This window comes from Mastomys coucha, unplaced genomic scaffold (genome assembly GCF_008632895.1).
Source record: "Mastomys coucha isolate ucsf_1 unplaced genomic scaffold, UCSF_Mcou_1 pScaffold22, whole genome shotgun sequence".
Lineage (NCBI taxonomy): Eukaryota > Metazoa > Chordata > Mammalia > Rodentia > Muridae > Mastomys > Mastomys coucha.
The window spans coordinates 226673161-226694938 of record NW_022196905.1 but is presented as its reverse complement, the minus strand read 5'-3'; the positions used below and the strand labels follow the sequence as shown (position 1 = coordinate 226694938).

Genomic DNA, 21778 nt, shown 5'->3' with positions numbered 1-21778 from the left:
GTGGACAAAGGCAGATATCCTGGGCTTGATGGTCCACCAGCCTAACCTCATTATCAAGCCCAAAGTTCCAGAGACACGGTCAAGAAAAAAGGTAGTCAGCTCCTGAGGTTGCCCTCCGGCCTCATATATACATGCACCCACACATACAAACACCCCTCCCCAAAGGTAACTACACGAGATATGCAAGGGAGGTCAGCATTTACAGTAATATCAGAGGGTCTGCCAAAACCTCATAGCAGAGGGAGGGCCAGGGACACCCTCCAACCAAGAGGGTGTGGGCAAGGCTGAGCATCCATTTGTAGCCCTCACCAACTCGGAGGCGGAAGGAGTTGAAAGAGTGCCTGTTGATTCCATCCAGCTTGCTCATCAGGGCCATGCTAAATTCCACCAAGACACCGATGTGCACGTGCTTCCGCTCCAGGTCCTGCAGAACATGGATTGCATAACCTAGTCCATGCAGCCTTGACTGAGGGTACACACACCTGTGGGGAAGGGGCTTCTGTCCCTACCAGGTGTCTCCAGGCTATGCCACAAAAGGCCTCTGCCCCCTGACATACCACCTTTAGAAGATGATAGGCCTGGGGTACCTGGTTCTCATGTCCTGAGGGGACACTGAGCCCTGCTGCCGCCATGTAGGTGCTGCCAATGGTCTTGATCTTCTCCACACCACTGAACTTGGGCTTCAGCAGCAGCTGTAAAACAAACAGAAGCTGCAGTATCCCTGATGCTGAGGAGAGGACCAGGGCCCTCCTCACACACCCAATACACAGTGCAGACACGTGGCATGCATGCCCTTGTCCATCTGAGGTCATGGCTGCAGGTGAGAACATGGCTCCCATAGTCTTCTCATCCCTCCCTTCCCTTCTCTGTATTCTGATCCTTCTCAAAGCAACCTACCCAGCATCATTTTCTTAGAGGTGGGTTAGTGTCCCCCATAAAGTTCAGCCCAAGCCAACTTCCTGAAATGGTTGACAGCATGGGCTTAGCCTTAGTCAAAATTGTTCTGGAAGGACTGAAATCTACCTGTTAGCATCTGCCCAGTAGAGATTTAATAAAAGTTTGCTTACTCGATAAATAAGTTTGTGTCTTGTTATTTAATAGAATGCAGTTTCCAGCTGGCTGGCCTCGTGATTTGTTTAGCTGCTTACTTCCTCTGACAGGACTAAGGCTCAAGCCAGAGCCCCTCACATAGCTGAGCTTGCATTTTACCGGTGAGCCTCACCCTCCCCTTGCTACCACACAGGTTGGGCAAGCTGCACAGCAGACTGGCCAAGGTATACCTCGTCAAAATCAGCAATGATCTCATTCAGCAGGCGAAGGCATTCCAGTCCTTCTTTGTTGACATCACACTCAGTGTAGAACACTTTGAAGTCCGGAACGGATGCAAACATGACACAGACACAGTCATAAGACTGATGGTACCAGTCCTGCAGCAGGGCAGGGGAAAAACAATACCAGGAGACCACTAACCAGGGGTGCAAGTGCTGGTGGGAAGGGTCAGTCCAGGCTGGTTGTGTGTGGGCTGTGACCATGTGAATGCAGCTAAGGCAGGAGTTCACAGTCAGGAGGTGGTTTTACACTGAGCTGTCACTGGGTCTGCTTCCTACATCAGAAAGGCTCTGCCATATGCACTTCATGGAGGTACAGACACTTCAGCATGTTTGAACCTCACGATGTTTTTCCAGAGTGGAAGTCTAGGCCAAGGAGGTGACGCCATAGACCTCTGACTTGACTGCAAGCCTGCCTTTACACTGAGCAGTCTCTCAGGGGGTACTTCTGAATAGCCCAGGCCTTGCCAGCACAGGGCAGCTCTGCCCACAGACTCGTAGAATACCTTGCTCCTCACATACCTCGGCTGCCTTGTCCCCGATGAAGTGGGCAGCCACGTGTGCTGGCAGCACATTTTCTAGGAGGAGGCGGTTCACGTTCTCCATTGTTTCAAACTCCTCATGCTCCTTCTTGAACTTCTTCTTCCACAGACAGTCCAAGCGGCAGTAGTAGTCAATCTGCCAACCAGGAAGCCAATGTCATACCTGTCACACCTGTGACACACCACCCAGGCCTGAGACCTAGGGTGCTGGACCAGCCTACCCCACCCAGCCCAGTGTAGAACAAGACCAGCACCTTCATGAAAGGATTCTGCCATGTTGGTATCTCAGACCCCAGCCCTCTGCACTGCCTGCTCAGCAGCGGCTGGGCAAGGGAACCTACACACACCTGTCTAGACAGCAAGATGAGGGTGGCATAGAACAGGATCAGGTAGAAGTTGATCATGGTCTTCAGGTCTCTCTCTAAACAATGGCTGGGGGAAGAGGCCGTCTCCTGAGCCCCCAAAGCAAGGGTGTGGCTGGGCATGCTTTGTCCAGCAGACAGGAGCAGACGTGTCCTAAGGGTTTAGGGAGTAAAAACCTCAGCAAGGAGACTTATGGGTCACTTCAAAAGGCCCATCTGCTGAGTGATGGCCCAAAGGCAGCCAAGAGCTCTTCTTGAGGAGCGAGAAGAGCCACTGTAGACTAGCATAAGAACCTGGCCAGAGAAAGGCAGATAATTCTTTTTCCAGGTCCTTGAGCTTCTAATCACACGGAATGCAAGAGAGTCACGTCTTTCCCTCAGTCCAAAGCCTTGAGGGCTGCAGAGCCCTTTGGAACCCGCAGGAGGGTACTTGCCCAGAAGGCAACCAATGTCTGCACTTATGACAGTGATGATCCAGGCCACAGCTCAGACTAAGCTGGCTCAGAGCTCCCTTCCCACCCCTTAACTGGCTCAGAAACAGGAGAGCTTCCCCATCAGTAAGCCACATATCCAGCTCTGACTGCTAAGAGCTATCCCTCTTGTAGAGCAGGATCTACACCATTTGCCCAGTGTCCGGTCTACTGGGACCATGGACAGAGGTATACCCTGCTCTGGTCAGGTGTTAAGTCAAACCAGCTTGCAGTAGTGGGCTGCAGGAAGACACCAGTGGATCAGGCCCCACCTGTGTGTCCCATTGGTCTCGGTGCTGTTGCCTGACACATGCCAGCACGGGGAGAGGTTGAAGAGCAGCAGGTAGGCCACCAAGGCCACTGTCAGCAGCATGGCCTTCAGTTCCAGGCTCATCCGCAGGAATACAGAGCATGCAATGAAGCCCAGGATGCAGCTGCTGGTGTAGTACTGCAGGTGGGGACAACGTCCAGTGTCAATCACCTGGAGCAGGCTACCATTAACAGTCCACTGCTGGCTCCCTCCTGCTGAGAGCTCCAAGGTCGGGTGTCAGTGCCAGCCTTGGCCCACTGCTCTCTTTACAGCAGAGGTCAGCAGGGAAGCTGATGGTCACTTCTTGTTTTGCCACTTCTCACGGCCTCTCTTCTTGACTTGGGCCTCTCCGGCCAACAGACCTTGCTGCCTCAGCTGCCCTGAGCCTGGCCCTCCATTCCTTTAAGTAAGGCCTCAATTAACCTCTCTGATGTGCAGGAAAAGTGACACAAAGACACCCTCTAGTACAGCTCGTCTGCCCTCCCCACCTACCTCAAGGCTTAGAGGAAACAGCCAAGCCCCAGTTTCCTGTTTCCCTGGCATTGGGGCAGGCAGGGAACAAGCGTGGCTACCTGGACCCTGCCTTCTAAGCATATTAAACACACTGGAACCATTTTTCCTCTCCAGTCTGAAGACTCAGGCTTTGAACCATGAGCTGTCCACTCTGGCCAGAGTGGCCCAATAAGAACCAGTAGCTCCAGAGGATTGAGCCAGGAGCTCGGTGCTGGGGGAAGCCAGGATAGCATACTCACCGGGAGGAGTTCACACGGGGTCCCAACCCTGTTCCGCACAACCAGCGGGCTTGTCTCATTGTCTGCAGGCTGCTCTGGGCCTGGGTTAAGCGTCAGTGGCTGAGGGGAGACAGGTTGCCATTAGAGTATATACAGGGACTCAGACCTGCCAGGCCCAAGGGAGGTGACCCAAGACAACTATGAGCACCAGAGGTACCCTCCAGTGAGCCCAGCGAGTGGGTGTGTCCACAGCAACCACCAGGTGTGGAGTACCTGGGTGGGGAGGGATACAGAGCAGAGGCGTGGGAGAAGGCGGGGGTCGGCCCTCTCAGGAGCCCCCTTCTCCTGGACCCTGAGAGAGGGGCATGAGAGCACTTTCCTCAGACTGTGGAGTTCACTATCAGGAGTACTGTGGAGGAGTTCTTACAGGCTGCTCTGCAGCTACCAGCATATGACTTGAGTCCCAAAGCAGGTGGGAGGGAGAAGCTGGCTCCCAACACATACCTGCAGAGTTACTGTGTGCCTCAAACCCTCCCTTGAAGGGTGAGGAGACCAAAGCCTGCCCTGGGGATCTCACAGATCACTGCAGAGCAGTGAGGGGGTCTCTCCAGATAGAGCTGTTCAGGTAACAAGACTGGGATTCTGGAATCTGGGTTTCCCAGGTCAAAGATGATTGCTTTCCCGCAGGAGATATCCTTGGCACACAGCCCTGCTAGCGCTTGCTCTCCTGGCCCCATAACTCACCATATTGATGATGGCAACCGTCAGCAGGCTGCCAACAGTCAGCACAACCAGGGCAAGCCTGAGCAGGGGCTGCGTCTCCACACTCTCTGAGATGGCCTGGAATGTGCTTCGAGCTGGAAAGCACCTCTACGGAGAAGGAAAAGTCATTCGAAGCAGCAGGGGACAAAGGATAGCCTTACTCAGGAAAGATGGGTGGGTGGCACTAACCAGCCTGGGAGGCTGAGGACTTGGGGACAGCCTGCAGGGACTCAGTTATCCTTGAGTTATGACAGGGCACTGAACTCCATCAGACCCACTCACCGAGAACTCAGTAGCAAAGCAGAAGCTTAGAACCAGCCCCAGCAGGCAGGCCACCAATCCAAAGGACACGCCCAGAGTTGCCATCCTGGAAAAGAGGGAAAACTTGAGACCAGGTCCCTTCCACCAGTCCCAGCTCTCCAGCACATGGTCATTTGTCCCTCCCCAGTGGGTATTTTTATCTAGCAAAGGAGACCTTGAAAAAAACAAATCCAAATGTCCCACAGACAACAATCATGAAGGTCAAGGTTGTCATCATCAAGTCCCCCTAGGGGCCAAGTGTATAAGAAGCAAGTCACATCATGAGCCTCTGGAACTGTCTGGTACATAACACACAAAAGCATCAGTATAGAGGGCTGGAGAGGTAGCTCAGTGGTTAAGTTAGGAGCACTTGTCGGTCTTGCAAAAGAATCCAGATCTGATTCCCAGCACACACATGGTAGTACCCAAACACCTAGGGCTCCAGTTCCAGGTGACTGGACACCCTCCTCTGAAGGCCTCAGGCACCAAGCACACATGTGGCACAGATACATCCATGTAGGCAAAGCACTCATAAATTCAATAAAAAGGTATACATCCATATCTAATTTTTTTATTTAGTTTGGTTCTGATGCAGGATCTTACAGCCCTGGTCAACCTGGAACTTAACTGAGTGGACCAGGCTAGCCTCAAATTTGCAGCAATCCTCATGCCTCTGCCAGAGTGCTGTGGAATCACAGGCCTAGGTCACCATACCTGGTTGTTATTTAGCCTGTGTGTGTGTGTGTGTGTGTGTGTGTGTGTGTGTGTGTGTGTGTGTGTGCACGTGCATGTCATAACATACATATAGAGGTTAGAGAATAACTCTGGAGTCTCCTTTAACCACATGGGTGGCAGGGCTTGAGCGCAAGTTGTCAGGCTTGGTGGCAAGAACCTCCCCACCTGCGGACCCATCTCACCACCCTATTAAGCACATCCACAATGGCAGCCATGCTTGCTTGTTTTATCTGCCCTCTGGAAGCTATCTGTGGCTAAGCTTTGTCCCTTCTGGCCTTAGCCCCTTGTCTCTGTCCACACCAGAACCTGAAGGTGTCATTTCTGGCTGTTGGGGTCCAGGTTGGATGCCACTATCCCTGTAAGTCTCACTTCCCCACCTGGAAGAAGGAAGTGACAACAGCCACTGTCTCCAGAGACTAAGGCCAAGACCACCCAGATAACAGGACTTGGCAGGAAACAGAGGAACAAGGGAAAGTCTCACACACAGTCATAAGGAAGGGCCAGAAGCTCGAGGGCCATCTCCCTGATCCAGTGTTGAGAGACCTAGAGCTGAAGTCACTGGGTCCCTCCCTGCTAGCCTTGCCAGTTTCGGCTGGGTCCTACCATAGTCACCGCCCCTCTAATCCCAGTGGGCTTGCCCATCTTCCCCATCACAGGCTGACCTGGGCATCACTAGAAGGTGGACAAGCAGGATGCAGATGAAGACAAGGCTGGCACAGGCGAAGTCATAGCGAGCCCGGGGGATGGGCACCAGGCGGTACTAGGGGAACAGGGTGACATGGGTGTGAGAGACAGCCAGCAAGGTCCCTTCAATGCCCCACCCCAAGTTCATATTCTAAAATCAAACACCTACCACCTCTCCTGGAGTTCAAGGTGGTGCTACACACAGTCATTTACCTGCCAACATTTAAAAGTCCCCCTCTGCATGGGCAATACTCTGTACCCAACAAGGTTTTTGCTTTCATTTCTCAGGCCCCCTGGGCAGGAACCAAGCCTGAGCTCCCAGATGAGGCTGTAACTAGACCTGAGCTCACCCCGTACCAAAAAGTATTATCTGGGCCTATACCCCTGAAAAACAAGTAGGGATCCCAGGGGCTGCCTTCTGTATGGCACCACTTTGTTATCACATCAGCATGTTCCCATAGTAGAGGAGCAACCAAGACTCAGGCCATGCGACCCATAGGCAGGGGAAGGCCCCTCCACTCTCTTTTTTTGTAACTTTGCTCAGATCCCCAGGGAGAAGGATCCTTCCCTCAATCTTGGCCACCAGGCTCTGCAGGCCAGGATCCAACTCGACGGTCACAGCCCAAAGCTAAGGACAAGCAGCTTCAGAACCTCCAGGGTGCAGGCTCCTATCTAAGCCACCTGCCTGGCTACCTGGGGAAAAGGTAGATCCTGATGTGGGCTCAAGGCTTCCAGGGAGCCACTTCCAGGGAGTTGCTCTAGACCTACACAGCTGCTAGAGCCAAAAAAAAGTCACAGCAGCCAGGTAGGAGGTCCTACAGGTACTCAACCAGGAGACTGAATTTGGGGTGTCTTTCTCCTGGAAGCTTGAGGCACTCACTTGGCCCCAAACCTCAGAGGCAAATCTCCAGGGTGGTGTCTGGTAAAAAGGGGTGAGATCAAGAGAAAGAGCCACAAATGAGCCTGCACAGAACCCTGTCCACCCCAGCACACAGTGCAGAGATCCCCAGGGGCCTCCCCACCCTGTGGGGTTTGCTGGACCCAGCACTTCATGCCCCACCCACCAGGCCTAGGCCTGTTCTCCTGTGGCGACTGCCCCATCCTCACCTCACGCTCAAAGCCCTTCTCCAGGAAGATGGGACCAAAGGTGTGGAAGTCATCAGACTTGGAGCAGCAGGGCCTAGGGGAGCAGCAACACAATGCACCCACAGAGCCGGAGAGACAACCCCAGTGGAAGGGAGAGAGCTACCAGGCAGAGCCAGTGCTCAGTATCCACCATGAAGGAACCAGCCCTGCCATGGGAGGGAGGTCCCAGGCCTCACCTGGTAGAGCTAAGCCCCTCAATGGCTGATAGCATCTCATCATCACAGTCATCTTCCAAGCGCCCCTTGGGCGATGCACTCCTAGAATTAGAGCCCCAGCCTTATCACCCCAAGGACCCACTTGCCCAGAGGCTAGGGTGTGGATGGTGAACTGACCAGTGTGGTCCCTGAGTTCATGAAGCCAGGAGATACTAAGTGAAGGGCCAGCAGCCCAGCAGGAGGCAGAGGACACATCCCTAACCCCCAGACCAAGGCCATCTCTGCTGGGCAGGACCAGCATAGAAGTCAAAGAAGCACCTTTCCTCACCACCAACAGACCCACAGCAACCCGCTGAGCCAGTCCTGGGACAAGCATTCCACCCCAGCCATTCAAAGAACCTATAACCTCTAAGTATTGTGCCCAGAAAAGGAGGCCTGGCCTGGGGGCCTGTAGGAGCTGCACCAGACAGAGATGGCTCAGGGTGCCTACCCTCAGGAGGAGCCTGGCACAGCTCCACTGGGTAAGCAGTGGGCGGGGAGGGTGGCGTACCTACCTATCAGGGGCACGGTGTCGACGCAGAGGAATGGCCTGAAAGCAAGAAAGGGAAAGAGTGATCACTCCCCTAACACTGGCCCTCATCCACCATGGGACCGGAAAGGACCAGGAGAGTCTAGGATATTCCAGGCCCCAATGGAGCATTCTCCAAATACCTTCTCCTGTCCAGAAGGGAGACTTGTCAGAAACTACCCACAATGCAGCTAAAGGAGGCAAGGCTGGGACCTTGAGCGTCTTTGTTCCTGGACCCTTCTCAGAAGCATCCTAACCCAGGAACCCAGGTGGGAGGGGTCCTACCTTCTGTCTCCGTCCATTGGGGATGGGAGTGTCGCTGCTGCTCACACTCTCCCGGTGGTTGAGGTGTGCAAAAGGCCGCGCTGCCCCCCAGGACTCCAGATAGCGGGTTACACGCACTGAAGCCCGCATCTTCAGAGTCGCGTCCCCCTTGGGCTTGGAGAGGTGGTGGCTGGGTGGGGGTGGCTGCTGGCTCTGTAAGCACAGACATCACGTGTCCCACCTGTTCCCCTCTCGATCATCCCTGGCACGCATGCGGAGCACTGGCTGGTCTGGTGAAGGGGAAAGTGTTACTCTTTTTGAGCCTATAGTATTCTTCAAGCATGGCCTGGCCTGGGTGCTAGCTGAAGCCCTCAGTTTTCACCCCTGCCTCAGGCCAGGAAGAGGTCGATGGCCACACGGCTGAAGCTCAGTCTCTCTCTAGGAAGGGGTAATCAGAAGCCCCGCTCTGCCTTCCCACATGTGGCTCACACATGCTCCTTCCAGTGAGAGCAGCGGGAGAAAGATGTGTGCTGGCCTGAACCCAGAGACACAGCCACGAAGGCACAGGCCCACTCCAGGGCAGCCTTTGAAGGCCACACCCAGCCTCAAGTTCAGCTCCAGGCTCATTATTTGCCACATGCTTGCTAGGCCCAGCACAAGCTGGAATCTCAACGGCTTAGCCAGACCCTGAGTGAGGGTTCAGCTCTAACTCCTGCCCTGTGCCTCTGAGCCCCAAGTCTCTTAACACATGCCTAGGCCCAGCAGGGCAGTGGTGGCTCACGCCTTTAATCCCAGCACTTGGGAGGCAAAGGCAGGCGGATTTCTGAGTTTGAGGCCAGCCTGGTCTACGGAGTGAGTTCCATGACAGCCAGGGCTACACAGAGAAACTCTGTCTCAAAAAACCAAAACCAAACCAAACCAAAACAAAACAAAACAAAAACAAAAACAAAAAACATGCCTGGACCCAGACATCCCAGGCCCCTCCCTCAGAGCTGTCCCCTCAGACCTGCCAACATCAATTGGCAGCAGCACACCTACAGCCCCAGACCTGGCCAAAGCACAATCCAGTGTCTCTGGATAGAAACCTCTTTAAACCCTTACCGCCCACCATCGCAAAAGTCCTAGAGTCCTAGAGTCCACGCAGAGGACAGCCAAGCTACACAGTGAGCACAAGCTGCTAGGTCTGGAGGTATCCTCCAGACCATCCTCCGAGGCTCCTCTATGGCTAGTAGCCCTAGCCACGTACAGCCCCCTCTAAACTGCCAGCTACACAAGGGAACAGAGGAACAGAGCAGCGGGGCGACGGTTTCACATTGCCAGTGGCACACAGATGCTGCTGCTGCCTCTCTGGAGCTCAGCTGGAGTCTGGCCAGCATCCTGCAATTCTCCTGGCTCAATCTGGCAGCCCTGGGGGTGGGCCTTGGAACTAAGTCTGCAGACCTCTTTGAGGTTGGGGCTTTATCCATTTCAAAGCCACCATGTGCATGCTCAGAGCAGAGCTGGGTGGTCTGCTGGCCGGAGGGCCTGTGGTCCTTAGCAGCACAGAGTGAAATAAACAAGGAAGAGGATAAATAAACAGGAACACGTGGCAGGCCGGAAGGCCTGGGAGGAGGGATTCTCCTGTCTGCAGTGGCTGGCCTGGGGACATCAGCAAGATAAAGGGGACATGGAGGAGCCAAGGCAGAAAGTGCAGGCTAGGTGGGCTTGTAGGATGCCCAAGGGCCAGGACCAAGAGAGCTAGAGGAAGCCTTTGCTAGCATTCTTGAGCCAACTCCAAGGATGATTCAGGAGGTCAAGGCCACAGACAGCAGAAAGCGGCAGACTGCCAGCTTGGAGCAGTCGGCAGACACACAGCTGCCTCTCCAGTTGCGCCACCAGGGAAAGATGGGCTCCAGGAGACAAGGCGATGTGAGCCAGCACCTGAGAACCCCAAACTTGTTCACTCCAGGAGCAGGCTGCCTGGCCACTCCTGCTACCCTGAGGTTTCTCAGGGGTTCCTGACTCCTGCAATTAGCCTCATGGAACTTCATGAACTAACTCTGTGCTGTGCCTGGAGCTGCTGACACGGTCCTGTCCTTGCTCTCACACTTTACAGAAACACAAAGAAGTCGTTCCTTGATGCCTGAATGTTCCCAGTCCAAGGAAGTGCCCTCCTGTTTTGGGCTAGTCTCTACCACCTCACCAGTCTTGAGGGTCAGTGACCAGTAGTTGGGACCCTGCCCCCAGGCTTCCCATCCCCCACCCACCCCCAAGCCATCGTACCCGGGGGTCGATCACCAGGTAGGTTCGGATGTTCATCTCTTTCAGATAGGGGTCTCGCTGTTCCCCGTGCCCATCTTCCACCTCGTATGCCTTGTCCAGGTGATTCAGTGTCGCCTCTGTGATGTGCACCCGGCTGAGGAGACACACGTCAGATAAAGCAGCATGGCCCAGGCACCCACTTGGGGGAATGTGTAGCAGGTGGAGCTAGCTCTATCCCCTGCCTCCACACCAGCCCCACCCTGATCACCCCGATCTTGTCCCTACCCTGCTGAGCCTCACCCAGGGACTCCAGCCGCCTCCATCCTGTTGGCCAGGGACACATCATGGGACCACACATCATACTGCCACTTGCGGAGCCCGATGACCCCACACAGCACATTTCCAGAGTGAATGCCCACACGCATGCTGATGTCCACTCCCGTGGCCTCACGCACCTGCCTGGAGCAGAGACATCTGTCACCTGCTGTTGCTTCAGAACCTCACTGGAGGTCTTGGGTGTGGCAGGGCACCAGGGAGGGAGACAGAGCTTCCTCAAAAAGCCCCAAGCATCCTGTTCCTGAGAATGTGCAAGCCCACATCCAGCTCAAAGGTGTAAGACTTAGGGTACCACTTTTGCTGATGGACTGCATGCTATCCCTGGTGTGCCTTGCCTAGCAGCCCTGGGTTGGCTCTGAGGGTGTAGGTAGGGGGAGCCAAGCCCTACCCAAGACCCAGCCTAGACAAGGACTCCGGGCAGGGGCTTCTCTACCCTAACTACAGGAAATGAGAGTCCCACTGGGTACAGGGAGCCTCTAGGGTGGAGCCTCCCAGGATGAGGATGCATCTCTGGGCATGAGCAGAGCTCTACACTCCTCAGGCAAGCTGGTGGTTAGGGACACAGGCCCAAGGGCACCTCTGTCCATGACTAGAACTGGGGATGAGCAAAGCTGGCTCCATACAGGACAGAGTGGTGACCAGCCTGGTCACACTGCAGGCATCTTGGGCGTTCTGCACTGGAGACTCTTACCACTTGGGGACAGTTCTGGAGGCACAGCAGAGTGGTACTGGATTGGTATTTCCTTTGCTCCTAGGCAGGCCACCTCACTACCCAGGCTTCTTTCTTCCTGCACGCCCTGAGCACCTCACCATCAGACTGAGGCCAGCAGATAGGGCCAGAAGATCTAGGTTGCCCTACTGCTGGAGAGCAAGTTCTCTGGCCCCAGAAGCTTCTCAAAGGAACGGGAAGCAGACAGAATCCTGGAGCTGGACCTTGCCTCTGGAAGGCCTTTCTACTATCTGTCCTGAACATCTCCTGCTGTCTTAGTCCTTGGAAGAGTGGAGCCCAGCTTAGCTTTTTAGTTTACATACTTTTTTTTTTTTTTTTTGAGGCCGCGTCTCTTTATATAGTCCTGGAAATTGCTATATAGACCAGGCTAGCCTCAAACTCATCCTGCCTCTGCCTCTGCCTCTTCAGTGCAGGGATTAAAGGTGTGCACCTCCATGCCTGATCTAGCTTAGATTTTTTTAGACACTTCTAGGACTTGAAGCCACAGGTGGGCCCAGAGAAAGGAGGCCAACAGAAAGAGTTTAAGTCCTCCATATGGCATGCTGTGAGAATCCAAGCCGCCACCCCCACCTCGCTTTGTAGTTTGGCAGGGGACATGATTCTGTGCCCTGGCCCATTTGGCACCTACTTAATGGCCTCACATATGTCCAGACCCATCTTCACGCAGTTGCGGGCATGCGTGGGCAGCGACACAGGCAGGCCTGACACGCAGTAGTAGCAGTCACCCAGGATCTTGATCCGCATGCACTCGTTGGCCTACAGGGTAAGCAAGACAAGGGGCATGCTTAAGGCAGGCCTGGGGTTAGCCAGGTTCCTCCCTGCCAGGAACGCCTTCAATCGCGTGGCTCAGCGGCTGCTACAGAACCTGGCAAGAGGAGTGGGGACCAAGGACCTGGAGAGACCTAACCAGGGAACCCAGATGAAAGCAAGGCTTGGGAAGGGTTATGCAGGAAGGACTGTCTCTGTTTCTCCATGCAGTGTTTCAGCGTCTACTGTATTCCTGGCCAGGTAACAGAACTGGTAATAGCAAACTACAGAGTTAAATCTTGTAGCTGTGGAACGCATGTGCTAATGGGAGGTTGGAACTAAATCAATACAACTGGGAGATGCACCCAGAAGATGAGGCACTGGAAAAAGACTATGGGCCCAAGAGACCAGAGCCCACACATCCCTAGAGCATCCCAACATGGATGTGCAAAGGCCTCGAGGCCAGGAACCTACATGAAATCAAACTAGGGCAACCGGCATGGCCAAATTAGAGTAAATCGGGGTGGAATTGTAGCAGGTGTCCTACACAGAGACCAGCAGGAGTTAAACCAAGAGATGCTATGCTGCTAGACCTTGGGGTGGGGAAAAGCAGAGAGGGAAGGTATGGAGCCAACCAAGGGTGAAACTGGGTCTCCACAGGAGTGTTTCAGGGAAGGAGAGTCCTGGATAGGAGTCAGGAGTCACCAGAGACAGTGCTGAAGCCACCAGTCCTCTCAGGCCCCCAGCAGGGCCACCGATGTTCACTTTGCATCTTGTACCTGCCCCTCCCCCTCTATCCAGGTGCCCCAGCAGGCAGCCCTGCTCTCTGGCTCTCACTGTCCAGCCAGTGTTTAACTGGCTCCTGATCCTCCTGCACCGCCCTTGAAAGCGCATAACTCGTGGGCCATGAGTGCCGGAAGGGCAGTCTCGGGCACACGGCTCTGCATCAACGCTCAGGAACCATGGAGAGACTTGATAAAGGATGAAAAGCAGTTCCTGTTTGGTACGTCCCAGGCTTCTCAGCACTGGAAGGACAAATCCCACTCTTTGCCTAGGCCACTATGTCCTTGTCTGTCCCCTCGTGCTCTGTTCTGCACACCCTGAGCATCTTTCATGCTTTGGAGACTGAGCGAGGTCTGGTCCCCTCCCCACAGGCTTCCCTTCCTTCCTTTAATCTGAGTCAGCCTCTCTCTCTCTCTCTCTCTCTCTCTCTCTCTCTCTCTCTCTCTCTCTTTCTCTCTCTCTCTTTCTCTCTCTCTCTTTCTCTCTCTTCCTCTCTCTTTCTTTCTCTCTCTCTCTCTCTCCCTCAGACAGGATCTCACTATGTTGTCTTGGCTGGCCTGGAACTTGCTATGTAGACCAGACTGCCTTCAAACTCACAGGGATTAGCTTGCCTCTGTGTCCCGAGTGTTGGGATTAAAGACATGTGCCAACCACGCCTTTTCTGATGGCTTCTCAAGCTTTCTTATGTGCACCGTTCACCTAGAAACTGTCAAGGTGAGACTCTGAGGGAGCCCGGGCATTCTGGTTACTCCCAGACCCCAAGTAAGGCAAAAACTGCCAGACTGAAAGCTATCTCCTACAGGTTGCAAGTCTAAGCCTCCATCTGAGCTTCTGGACCCATAAATGCCCTAGGTAACCCATCCTCCCACTGAGGTGGGAGCAGGTTTCTGCACCTTGGCACACCAATCACATGGAGTACTCGGGAAAACCACCTGCTACCGAGACACTAAAACTCAGCCTCAGCCTCCACCCATCTCCCGCTCATGCAGCATATGACGGCAGCAACCAGCTAGGAGCATGCCCAGGCTCACCTTAGCAATCTGGTCAAACTTCCCAAACAGCTCGTTGAGTACCACCACCAGCTCCTTGGGAGAGCAGTCGCTGGCCAGCCTCGTGAAGCCCACGATGTCTGCATACAAGATGCTAGTTCAGGTAGACAGAGCTCGGATCAGATCCCTGAGAGGTGGCTCTGCCTCTTCCCTCCCTCAGCCCCCAAAGCCAGAAGAGGTCCTCCCAGCCAGCTTGATCTGTCCTAGTACCAGAGCCTCTCACTACAGCTGGACAAAGCAGACCAGCTGTAGTGAGAGGCTGGCACTGCTCAGCTCCCAGCATCCTTCACTCTCCCTGCACCTGTACCCAGGGAGTCAAGAGATCTGAACTCCTAGAATGCAATTTTCCCCTCCTTCCAATCCTCCCCAGGCCCTTGAGGAACCATAGGTGAGCCAGCAGAACAGTGGTTCTCAATCTTCCCGAAGTTGTGACTCTTTTTCCAGTCTCTCAGGTTGTGGTGACCCATCCCGCAACCATAAGATTATTTTTGTTGCTATTTCATAACTGCAATTTTGCTACTGCTATGAGTTGTGATGTAAATAGTTGTGTTTTCCAGTGGTCTTAGGTGACCCTCCCCCCAAAGAAGTCGTGATTAATGGGTTAAGTCCTGCTAAAGCTGAGATTCCAGGAGGTAGGTGGTGGTCACGCCCTCGGGTCTTACTATGACCTGTAAGATCTCAGGCAGATAAATGGAGTCCTGACTTAGGCTAATAGATGTCTGCTGGCATACAATGCTGGCCCTTGGTCAGAGACCCAGGTTGAACTCAAAGTGACCACACTACACCTCACAAGAGATCCTACACTCTGTCAAATTAGTAAAACCACATAAGGCCAGGGGGGACATGGTCACCAAACTTTGGGGCTTCACTTCCTTTAGGGAGAATCATTAGAAAGGCCCTCTCCCCAGAGTGTCCGGCTAACTCCTATGGACTGCTATCATTCTGGAGGGACGCTGCGTTTTCTCACCCCAATACCACCTTAGCTCTTTAACAGCCTTGATCTGATCCCCCCTCACCCCACAATGAAGAAACAAGGAGAAACTGAGGCCGGAGAAAGAGCCGAACCTGGACAGACTGAAGCTCCCTGCAAAGCTCCCTAGAACCAGGGGAGCGGTGCCCAAATCCCCAGAGGACACACACTGTGCATTTCCAAAGCTCTGCCCACCTGACATTCTGGTGCCGCTTGACATAGAGGCTGTGAAAGTTGTTGTCAGGCATATAGTGGCGGTCACCACCCTCTTTGAGGCGCTCAATGATGGCCAGCTTCATCCCCATGGAGATGTGAGCCGGGAGCACTGAAAGCAGCAGGTTCTCCTAGGCGTAGGAGGGAAGACCAGTGGGAGGACCAGCAGAGACAAGCAGAGTATTATGAGGCCCTAGGCTAGCCACCTAGACATCTTTCTTCCTGCAAATTCTGCCCACAAAATCATTGTTTCCTGCAGGGTTATATCTACATGACTTCCCTGTCTCCAAAAGTCCCAGGAACAAAATCTGCACGGGATCAGCCACATGAGCCCCACGGGCAGCCCTCAGACCAGTGAAGGGTGGACAAGCTGAGGTATACAGGAGTTAGGGGGTGGGAAAGAGGATGCTGGTCCCTACCTGCTGGCGCTTCTCCACACGAAGCTTCCGGCGGATCTGGATGCACTTGACAGTGTAGATAAAGAGATCCCTCGAAGCATCCTGCAGCTGGTGCTTGTGGAAGGCACCCGTGAAGTTCCCACCCAGGAGAATAACAGCATTGGCTAGGAGCTGAGGGTAGCCAAGAGCAAGGTTTGGCACAGTCCAGCTGGCACACTGGCTCGGTACTAAGCCCACAGAGAGCTTGGTGGCATCTATCCCCACTGCCTGACCTAAATACTCTTTAGGTTGTCATTTTTCCAGGGTTAGGGCAGAAGCCCAGACAGTGACTGATCCCGAATGAGATGCTGTGACCACAGGGCCAGGACTTGAGCCTTCTACCTACCAGACACATTCTCTGGTCATTAAGAGTCCAAGGAGATGGTCACTTCACTGATCCCTGAACCCAGCCACGGAAGGCACGGCACCCAGCTGGCTTCCTAGAGCTCTGACCTCTCCCTAAGAAGTGGACATCCAGGCTAGTCAGAGGGAAGACACATCCCTACACTGCAATGGGGGGCAGGGAGCACATTCACTCAACAGTCACCGACACCTGGACTGGGATGCTATCAGTCTAGGTCTAGGCCCTGAGGACTGACACTCAGGGCAGGATCTCACCACAGCAGGGCTCTGAGCAGCAGCTAGGGCCTGAGTCCACAGGATAACCTAGACCAGCAGTTAAGACAGACAGGACAGGGCCCTGACTATAGCCACCGGCCTGCAAGCACTGTCCCAAAGTTCAAACTCCTCCAGGCCAGAGCCTGCTCCCACCCAGCCTCCGCCACCCTCACCTGAAGTCCCAGCTGTGTGCTGGACATGGACGTCTTGAAGGCTCTTGTCACAGCTCCAAACACCAGGAGGTGGGAGACAGTGGAGGCCACGCCCACTGCGATGGCTGCCCTCGTGCTGAGAGGCAGCAGTGCATACACCACAAAGACGACAAACAGGAAAAAAGGCACCTGGGGACAGGGCACCCAGAGAGTCACATGACCTAGGACCCTCATCCGAATATCACCTGAGATGTCCCCAACATCCCATGACCTAGCACCTCTCATCTCTCCCCTATACTATGAAGCACAGTGAGAGATACACAGCAGGACAGGAGGACCTAGACCACCTTGCTCATCATCTGAGTACACTGAGTTACTGAGTGTCAGAGCTCTTGGCTGTTGGCCTGGTAACCACTGCATGGGGCCAGGTCGCTTGTTGCCTCCCACAGGTAGTGTGGCCTCACTCCCCTGGCCCTTCAGTCTATGGTTTCCTGAACCTGACCCGGCCAACTGCAGAAAAAGGGACAGGCTGGGATCACAAAATGCCATGCTACCTCTCGGCAACTGTGATTCATCAGGGCCAGGCCGCTGCAACTCAACCCCAAGGTTCAAGCTGGTTGAGAAGGGTCGCCAGCCTTCACCTGGGATGGCTAGCTTAGTAAGTGAGCAGCTATCTCAGCCTCCACTTGGGGACAGTAGAGGAAAGCAGAGTCCAAAATATCCAGGCTGCTAAGGCAGGGCCAGTCCTACTCAGCTCTTCCTGGCCCACCAACCCATTGATGCCTTTCACCTCCTCGGGTTGGAATTCTGTCATCGCTAACCAGACAGGCTCTATCTAAAATGCCAGTACTCAAGGGGGCACTCCTCTGAGAACAGGGACAACTTAGGGCCATCTGAAATCCAGTGCCGGAGTCTGCACGGAGAGCTACACACAGCTACAGGTTGCACTGGCCCACTTCCATGAGCTCACTGTCACGAGTGGGCAGAAGGTGTCAATTGTGTGTTCCAGCTGCTGGTACCCAAGCCCAGGAACATCAGCTCCCACCATTACCTGCTCCCACGCACAGGCTTCGTTCTTCAAGGAGTCCCACATCAGCACGGAGCCTAGTACCATGAGGCAAGCCCAGGTGAGTAGAGCCAAGGCCCGCAGCCATCGCTGCACCAGGCACTCGACATACACCAGCACATAGAGAACCACAAACAGCATCAGCATGAAGAATGCAGTGCCCAGAACAGCCTGGTGTCTGCGGAGATCCTGGGTAGAGCAAACACACACAGAGTATCCGGACTTTCTCCAATGGAGCACCCACTCCTCCAGGAAGTCTACCAAGAACCACAGCGAGCACCTTCCACACAGCGGTGTTGGGCTCCCCACAACCTCAGCCCTGTGTGTACTCCCATTTCTGCTTGTTAGAAGTGCCTTTCTCAGCCACTGCAGCAGCTTGGGCACCCCCACCCTGCCCTCAGAGACCACTGCTCCCTGTGGGGGACAGGTGACCACAGGGGCCAGAACCAGGCTCTTCTCGGGCAAAGCCTTGCTTAAGTGCCTGGAGAAGAATTTATGTCTAAGAACTAGCTTTGGAGGGACACAAAGAACAAGTATCCCACAAAGGGAGCAGCACTGGAGTAGAGGTGGGGAGAAGAGTCCAGAAGACAAATGTGCCCTGAGATCTTGGGCTCCCCTACAGAGAAGGAAGGCACTACCAGCCTCTGGCAAATGACAGGAAAGTGGTACTTTGGTTGTAGCTGCAAGGACCTGCTGTCCCTTTCCACTCCCTGAAGGACACTGGCTCCCTGCCACAGAACTCCCTGCAGCCTCTGAGGGAACCTCTCGGGAACTTCCGACTGTATTTACTACAATCAGCAAGAAGATGAAGATAAACAGAGAACAGGTTCTCAGTCATAATGGCCACATGCTGAAGGAATGACAACTGCACAAAGCTAGTGGCTTCAGCAAAGCAAGGGCACAGGTCAGGAGTAGGAGCAGTGCCCGTAGTATCTGCTCTGACAGTGATAAGGATTCTATGCCAGCATTTAGGAGGATGTGAACTCAAGGCCAGTCTGGGCTTCATAATGACACCCTGTCTATATACACATACATACATACATACATACATACATACATACATACACACACACATACATAAATGAGAAAAAAGGAAGAAGAGGAGGAGGAGGAAGAAGAAGGGGGAAGGAAGAGGAAAAGAGAACAAGGAGAAGGGAAAGGAGGAAGGAAAAGGAAGATGAGGAGAAAAAAATTCTGAGATCATAGATTCAGAGAGAAATACAGGGATTGATTGGTGATGTCTGCCATGGTCAGACAAGGGAAGGAAGTAACATACAAACTCTGAATCAGATCTGGGTTGGTTTTTTTTTTCCTATTTTATTTTTCTTTTCTTCTCTTCTCTTCCCTTCTCTCTCTGTCTCTCTTTCTCTCTGTCTCTGTCTCTCTGTCTCTCTTTCTCTTTCTCTCTCTCTCTCTCTCTCTCTCTCTTTCTCTCTCTCTCTCTCTCTCTTTCTCTCTCTCTCTCCAAGACAAAGTTTCTCTGTGTAGCACTGGCTATCCTGAAAGTTTCTCTGTAGACCAGGCTGGCCTTGAACTCATGGAGATTGGCCTGCCTCTGCCTCTCAAGTGCTGGGATTGAAGACATGCACCACCACCCCCAAGTTTGACTCAGCTCTTTAACAGATTGAATTTCATGGTGAAAAAAATTGAGATTGATTTATTTCGTACAATTAATACAATAGTTAAAATCAACCAGATTCAAGATCAAATTCAAATGGACCTGTTTTCAACCCACCTAGCAGTTCACAAAGGAAGAAGATGAAGCCCCAGGCAGGCATCAACATGCTGAAAGGCTTGGTGCCACTGCCCAGGGCCTTACCTCATGGCTGAAAGCGATGCTGATGAGTGCGATGCAGGTGGCCACGGCTACCAGGAGGAGCAAGAGCAGCAGTGGCCCATGCTGGCTGGTGAGCCGATACTTTTCATAGAGCGCTGCCTGGTTGGGGCCTTCATCACCCTCATTTAGGAAGTAGCGCCCCTTCGCTGGCATCCTCTTCCCCAATGGCCTGGTCCAGCAGCCTGCTCAGGAGCCCCACTGTCTGAGATACATCTGTCAGCTGATGCTCTAGTATGTGGCCTAGGCTTCTATCCTTTCTGAGGGTAGCAGGCAGGACTGGACAGAAGCAGCCAGAGCCCGTGGCTCCATGAGCATGTGACACCCGCTCCAGCCACTGGGTCCTGCTCACTGGTGTCTTCAGGGTGTCTAGGACAAGCTGATAGAAACTTCCAGGTTTTCAGATCTGTGGAGACAAAGCAGAGCAAAAAAACATTTAATGTCTTAAGCCAAATTAGGGAAGGGCTGGCATGAGGGAAGAAGGTGGGGCCAGATGAGGTCTTACTAGAACTACAGTTCCACACACCTGGGCATATGTAAATTCAAAGTCATTAAAAATGCAACTATGGAAGCCAGGTGTGGTGGCATGCAGGAGGCTGAAGCAGGAGGATTCTGAGTCTGAGGACAGCCTGGACTATATAACAAGACCCTGTCTACGTAGTTCCCAACCCCAATCCCAGTCACACAGTCACTTTCTAAGGGCCACAGGTCTACCTAACTTGTGGCCACTACAGTGGATGGCACAGACCACAGTTCCTTTATCACCCTGGAGACTGGCACAGCGCACTGCCACTCAAAGCCGGACACTTCCTGTTTGGTGACTGACTTCCCAGCGTTGTGTGCACGCTATGAGGCTAGGCCACATGCATTTCTTTTTCTAAGCAATCTCTAATGATCTCCAACTGAGCTCCTAGCTCAATCTTCTTTTGTTCTCGAAGCTTCAGTAGGGCCCCTGGCAGATCAGATGAGCATGGTATGGGATCTGGTCTAACCTCTACTCTGTTCCCAGGGCCCCTGTGTCTGGTCTAACCTCTGCTCTGTTCCCAGGGCTCCTGTGTCTGGTCTAACCTCTGCTCTGTTCCCAGAGCCCCTGCATGAACAGCACACTCTCTGGATGCCTGGGGCTCAGGCTGTGTCTTCAGACCCACAGGGTCCCAAACTGAGATCCTGGCAGCCTGGGATTTAAGGAGCGTCTCAGGATCCAGAGCTTTGAGGACACTAAGGAGACAGGCTAGCTTCCACACTACTGGCTTCTACCAGGGTAGTCCCCTATACTAGGAGATACACACACACATACACATACACACACACACAAACATACACATACACACACGCGCGCATGCACACACACACATACACACGCACACGCACACTGCTATACTAGGTATTATATTGGGATACTCGGTATCCACGTGAGTCTGTTTTCCTTTTTAGGTTTATTTTTACTTTTAATTATATGTGAAAGTATATGTATGTCACATGCATGAAGTTTCCCACAGAGGTCAGAAGAAGGCATCAGATGCCCTAGAGCAGTTGTGAGCCACTCAACATGGGCTATGGGAACTGGATTCGGGCCCTCTGTAAGAGCCCCAAGTACTCTTTGCTGGGGATTGGTTCTACACTTTGAATTAATCCAGCCCCCAAAATTGGGAATCTCCATGTCCAAACGCTGAAGATCCTTGCCCCCAATTTGTTTTTGATTAAGCAATCAAGAACCAACAGCCAATGGCTGGGCAGGCAGACTGAGGAGAGACCTTTAGATTTATGTGGGCTAGGAACTGGGAGAAAGGACGGAGGGGAGTCACCGGGATTTGGAGGGAGATGGATCAGATTTAGAGCTGCAGAAGGAAAATCATCCAGAATCTAGAATCATTTTGGGCAGCAAAGACTAGGGAGCCACCCAGAAGGATCCAGGGTAACAACAATAAAATACAGAATTAGAGGGTGTTATGCCAGGATTACAGGAGAGAAAAATGTGCTAGCAACAGGAGGATTAGAACTGCTTAGCCTTGGCCTGGAGAGATAGCTCAGTGGTTAAGAGCACTGACTGTTCTTCCAGAGGTCCTGAGTTCAATTCCCAGCAACCACATGGTGGCTCACAACCATCTGTAATGGGATCCAATGCCCTCTTCTGGTGTGTCTATAAACAGCAACAATGTACTCACATACATACATAAAATAAATAAATAAATCCTTTTTTAAAAATCATTTTAAAAAAAACTGCTCAGCCTTTGAGCTAGCCAAG

General features: G+C 53.2%; 1 protein-coding gene across 11 annotated transcripts in view; it reads right to left on the bottom strand.

Moving 5' to 3' along the window:
* Positions 1 to 21778, bottom strand: part of Adcy7 (adenylate cyclase 7) — a 58211-nt gene that overhangs the window by 3234 nt on the left and 33199 nt on the right. For 9 of the 11 annotated variants that reach the window (XM_031340775.1, XM_031340772.1, XM_031340769.1 and 6 more), the window contains 24 exons: positions 19519 to 19939; positions 17685 to 17888; positions 16655 to 16822; positions 16482 to 16529; positions 15846 to 15995; positions 15409 to 15557; positions 14226 to 14337; positions 12293 to 12420; positions 10899 to 11057; positions 10620 to 10752; positions 8379 to 8570; positions 8080 to 8114; positions 7547 to 7627; positions 7332 to 7404; positions 6203 to 6300; positions 4788 to 4872; positions 4488 to 4613; positions 3765 to 3863; positions 2975 to 3150; positions 2218 to 2386; positions 1851 to 2006; positions 1281 to 1427; positions 588 to 692; positions 310 to 424 (listed from right to left, as the gene is read on the bottom strand). In XM_031340775.1, the coding sequence (XP_031196635.1) occupies positions 310 to 424; positions 588 to 692; positions 1281 to 1427; positions 1851 to 2006; positions 2218 to 2386; positions 2975 to 3150; positions 3765 to 3863; positions 4488 to 4613; positions 4788 to 4872; positions 6203 to 6300; positions 7332 to 7404; positions 7547 to 7627; positions 8080 to 8114; positions 8379 to 8570; positions 10620 to 10752; positions 10899 to 11057; positions 12293 to 12420; positions 14226 to 14337; positions 15409 to 15557; positions 15846 to 15995; positions 16482 to 16529; positions 16655 to 16822; positions 17685 to 17888; positions 19519 to 19689 (3079 nt within the window). In that variant the 5' untranslated portion in view covers positions 19690 to 19939. Of the gene's footprint in view, positions 1 to 309; positions 425 to 587; positions 693 to 1280; positions 1428 to 1850; positions 2007 to 2217; positions 2387 to 2974; positions 3151 to 3764; positions 3864 to 4487; positions 4614 to 4787; positions 4873 to 6202; positions 6301 to 7331; positions 7405 to 7546; positions 7628 to 8079; positions 8115 to 8378; positions 8571 to 10619; positions 10753 to 10898; positions 11058 to 12292; positions 12421 to 14225; positions 14338 to 15408; positions 15558 to 15845; positions 15996 to 16209; positions 16442 to 16481; positions 16530 to 16654; positions 16823 to 17684; positions 17889 to 19518; positions 19940 to 21778 lie in introns of those variants that run through there. The other 2 variants (XM_031340776.1, XM_031340777.1) reach the window with 2 other exon arrangements.